The sequence below is a fragment of the Verticillium nonalfalfae genome (genome assembly GCF_003724135.2).
Source record: "Verticillium nonalfalfae strain VnAa140/NRRL 66861 chromosome Unknown scaffold_315, whole genome shotgun sequence".
Lineage (NCBI taxonomy): Eukaryota > Fungi > Ascomycota > Sordariomycetes > Glomerellales > Plectosphaerellaceae > Verticillium > Verticillium nonalfalfae.
In genome coordinates this window covers 2,515-6,483 of record NW_021167540.1, presented here as the reverse complement: position 1 = coordinate 6,483, position 3,969 = coordinate 2,515, and the positions used below count along the sequence as shown (strand labels likewise).

Here is a 3,969-nt window from a genome sequence, read left to right as displayed (position 1 = left end):
TTTTTTTTTTTTTTTTTTTTTTTTTTTTTTTGGGCCATCTTGTTCTGCGAACGGCTTCTTGGACTTGGAGGTGAATAACCTACCGCATCACTCCTCAGTCCACAAGAACCCAGTAGGACCAACCATCTCAGGGCCATCCATGTAACGAGAAGTAATGTGATAGCACTTGATCCCAAGTGAAGACCAAGAAACGATATGTGTCGCTGCGTTGAGACTGCAACGCCTCGAGGTAGAGTAAACCCTACCGAGACAGCCCGTGGCAGAAGAAGCTCACAATAACTCATCAACATCCATATCCACACAGCATCCCTCCTCCAGCGTTGTCGTCGGACACACGCTGTACATTATCAGATTTCGACCGTGACCGGTTGCCTTTCAGATCTCCCCAGGACATCATACAAGCATGCTCAAGGATACTTGTCAGCGCAGCCCCATCAGCCCATGGTTTCCCCCCCATCTCCCGATGAATGCATGAGACGCAACTCACGCAGCCCACCAAAAAAAGGGCATAGGAACAGGCCACAGACTACATCGCAACAAAGCGCCATGCCATCTCGGCCGCCACGTTCCTCCTGCGCCTCCCGTAGCCACAAGGCAAGCCACACGGCGCGTAGCCCGCCCGCGCGCCGCCGCCGAGGCCCCACCCGGCCCCAGAGCCCCCCACGACCCCGACCTTTCTTCTTCAGAGTTTGTCCCTCCTATCGGCGCCTCCCCTTCCGCTCCGGCCTGGGGGGGTCTGTCTGCCGCCCTCCCTCCTTCCAGAAAAGCCCAGAGCCCCCATTGACGTGATTCTCGGCAGGACGCGGACGCAGGGGTCTTCCCCCCTCCGGGCCGCTAGACGCATCGACCCTTCTCCTGACCACCATACCTAACGTACCTAGGTACCCAGGCCTCATCCCTATAAGGCGTCGCCGTGGTCTTTAAGTCCTCCGGATTCCTACCCTGTTCGACTTGCCCCGGTAATGCATGTCGAGTCAAGGCCCTGAACGAGAGAGCGTGCCCCACGACGCAGACACACACACACACACACACACCCCGGCGCGGCCTCTCCGTCGACCAGATCCGTCGTCATCTCCCACGCGCTGAACCCCCTTCATTTCCTCCTCACGGCGTCGCGCATCAGGGATTACATGAATCATGGAGAAATCGTTTCATTCTGCCCTAGACGCCCGGAACGCCTTGAATCATCATCCATCACCAAAAAAGTTCACACAAAAACACCCCGTAGTTCCGGCCCCAGCCCCAAACAAGAAATGCAGCCTGCCTCCGTGTGCCTTTAGATCTCCCCATGTCGAGGCCTCGGCACCTGTGCGCCGTGTAGCGGCCGGAGCGCCCCACGAAATGTGACGACAGATTGGCGGCGCAGAGGCAACTGCCAGACTCTTGCCCAGATCGCGACGCCTCCCGCTTCGTCGTCAGGCGTGTTGCGCTGTCCTCGGGGGAGAACCCGAGGCCCTGGCCCCTCCAGCATGGCATCCTTCATGCGCATCCTGGCGTTTCCGTCTTCCTCCGTCACATGATCCATCGTACAACGACAAACACCTCATGTCGACCACCTCTGCCACCTCATGTGCCACCTCGTGTGTCCGCCCCCCCGGGACTCTGCCCCCCAGGACTCTGCCCCCCAGGACTCTGCCCCCCGGGACTCTGCCCCCCGGGACTCTGCCCCCAGGAACTCAGCCCCCAGGAACTCAGCCCCCAGGAACTCAGCCCCCAGGAACTCAGAGCAGCTCATCGCTGCCGCTGGCGACGCTGGCCTCAATGGCTGTCAAGATGGTGCGCTCGGCAAACACGGGGCCTTGGCCGTCGCACTTGGCGTGGTTCTTCAGCCTCTCGCTGACGTCGCCGACGTCGACGAGCCCGCGCTTGAACAGCTCGTGGTTGATGATGAGGTCCCACGTCGCCCCGGCGGCGAGGAGCCTCTGTCCGTCCTCGGCAATCGCCACACGGTGGCTCGGCGTCTTGTTGTTGTGCTTGGCCAGCAGGTCAGAGTAAAAGTCGGTCGGGTTGTACTCGAGGGGCCCTGTCGTGCGGGGCTCGGGCGAGAGCGAGCCGTGGGGCAGCCCATTGTTCAGGCTCGAGGTGGCGCGCAGAATCTCGTTCTCCGTGGCAATCTTTTGCATCTCGCGCTTGAGGCGCTCGTTCTCCGATGTCGTCTGCTGGGCCTCGGCCTCGAGATTCGCCAGCTTGGCCTCGAGATCCTTGACGTGACGCTCCTTGCGTTCGCGGAAGGCTCGTTGACTGGGGCGGCTCGCTGTTAGCAGGTTCTGTTGGTATGACACGAACAAGGCATGGCACGAACAAGGCCTGGCACGAACAAGGCATGACACGACCAAGGAAAGCATGGACAGGGCAGGGCAGGGCAGAGCAGAGCAGGGCAGGACGTACGCGGCGCGGTTCTGGGCCTTTCTGCGCGACTGGGCCGGCGTCATGTCATCGTCGTCCGAGTTGGAGCCGCCGCGGCGGTTGTGGTCGTCGAGGGCCTCCTGCTTCTGCGCGGCGGCGGCGGCGGCAGCAGCAGCAGCGGCGGCGTCGGGGTGCGGCTGGATGGGCTGCGCGTGGACGCCATGGCCGGCGCCCGCCTGCGACGGCGGTTCCTGTCGATGCTGCTGCTGTCTCACGGTCGGGTTGTTCGGCGGCGTCGGAGGGCCCGGGAAGGGGACCTGGGCGGCGGGGTTGGCGGCCTGGGCCTGCTGGTGGAGGAACTGTGCCTGGTAGTGGTCGAAGCCGCCGAACTGTGGCTGCTGTTGCGGCTGTTGATGCTGGTGCTGGTGCTGGTGCTGCTGGTGCTGCTGGTGCTGCTGGTCGGGTGGGAACTCTGGGTAGGCATCCTGCTCGGTCATGATTGTGTAAGTGCATGGACGCAGGGCGCTAGAACAACTCCGCGCACCAGTCAAGAACAGGTGCCTGTCCCGACAGAGCAAAAACAGCAGCAGAGACATGACTGACAGGTGGGGATGTGGTGTTGAAATCGTCCGAAGCGGCCGAGTTGGAATGTGACGGTGTCAAGGGCGGGATGCCGATGAAGGGATAGGACTGCGCGTTGGCGTAATACTGGTGGGAGAAGTCCATGCTGGGCGACGCCGGGAGGGAGGGGGAGGGAGGGCTGAAGCGATTCGAGTCGATCGTGCGAGTCGTGGGCTCTGGTGACGTGTCCAAGCCAGGGCGGTGCAGTCGTGATCAGCAAAGTCGTCGTTGCCGTCGAGTGAGCGTCGTGGGCTGTGTATGCTGGCGTCTTTGGTGTTGGGACCGACGGTGCGTTTTGATCGAAAGAAAGGGCCCAAGTAAACGGGGAAGGGTTTACGCCATGGATGGCGAAGGGGAAGAAGGAGGGGGGGGAGACAAGAGAAGGGGGGGTGGGGGGAGGGACAGAGGGTTCAAAGGCACTGGTTGACGGCTTTGGCTGTGACTTGCGTCGAGTTCGAGGCGAGGCGAGCCGGAGAGGGGTCCCTTCCTTCAAGTGTGCTCGACGAGGGGGCCTTGGAGGACTCTTCCTTGGAGGACTATTCCTTGGAGGTACTCTTCCTTGGGGGTACCTTCCCTGGCCTCGCTACAGGATCAAAGAGATCAGGGCCAGGCAGGCTACCCGGACTGCTAGGTACCGACCTAGGGTACTCCATGTACCCAGGTAGGTAAGGTACCTAGGTAGGCAAGTAGACAGGCGAGGTAGGCAAGTAGGCAGGCAAGGCAGGCAAGGCAGGGTAGTAGTGCCCCGGGCCCAGCCAGCGTCAGTGCCGGAGCAAGGACCGCCCACCGAGTAAAGTTTGCGTGTCCACGCAAGGGCTGCTGCTGAGGAGGTGGCATTCGATGGATGGCCTGCCTTTGACGGCCTTGTCTGCATGCAGGCAGAGGCCGGCAAGCCCCCCATGCTTGCGCAACGGGTGGAGAGGTGCGCCAATGCGCCAGTGGACCGATGAGCTGGGATCAACAGACTGTGCCTGTGCCGGGCCTGGAAGCACGCCCTGTGCC

At 61.8% G+C, this 3,969-nt stretch overlaps 1 protein-coding gene across 1 annotated transcript; it reads right to left on the bottom strand.

Annotated features, from left to right (window-relative positions):
- Positions 1 to 1,721: 1,721 nt before the first annotated feature.
- D7B24_005286 (uncharacterized protein) lies at positions 1,722 to 3,072 on the bottom strand (the record flags this gene model as incomplete). Its single annotated transcript, XM_028639445.1, has 3 exons — positions 1,722 to 2,241; positions 2,389 to 2,831; positions 2,950 to 3,072. The coding sequence occupies 3 exons, from the start codon at positions 3,070 to 3,072 to the stop codon at positions 1,722 to 1,724; spliced, it is 1,086 nt and encodes a 361-aa protein (XP_028490108.1).
- Positions 3,073 to 3,969: the final 897 nt, after the last annotated feature.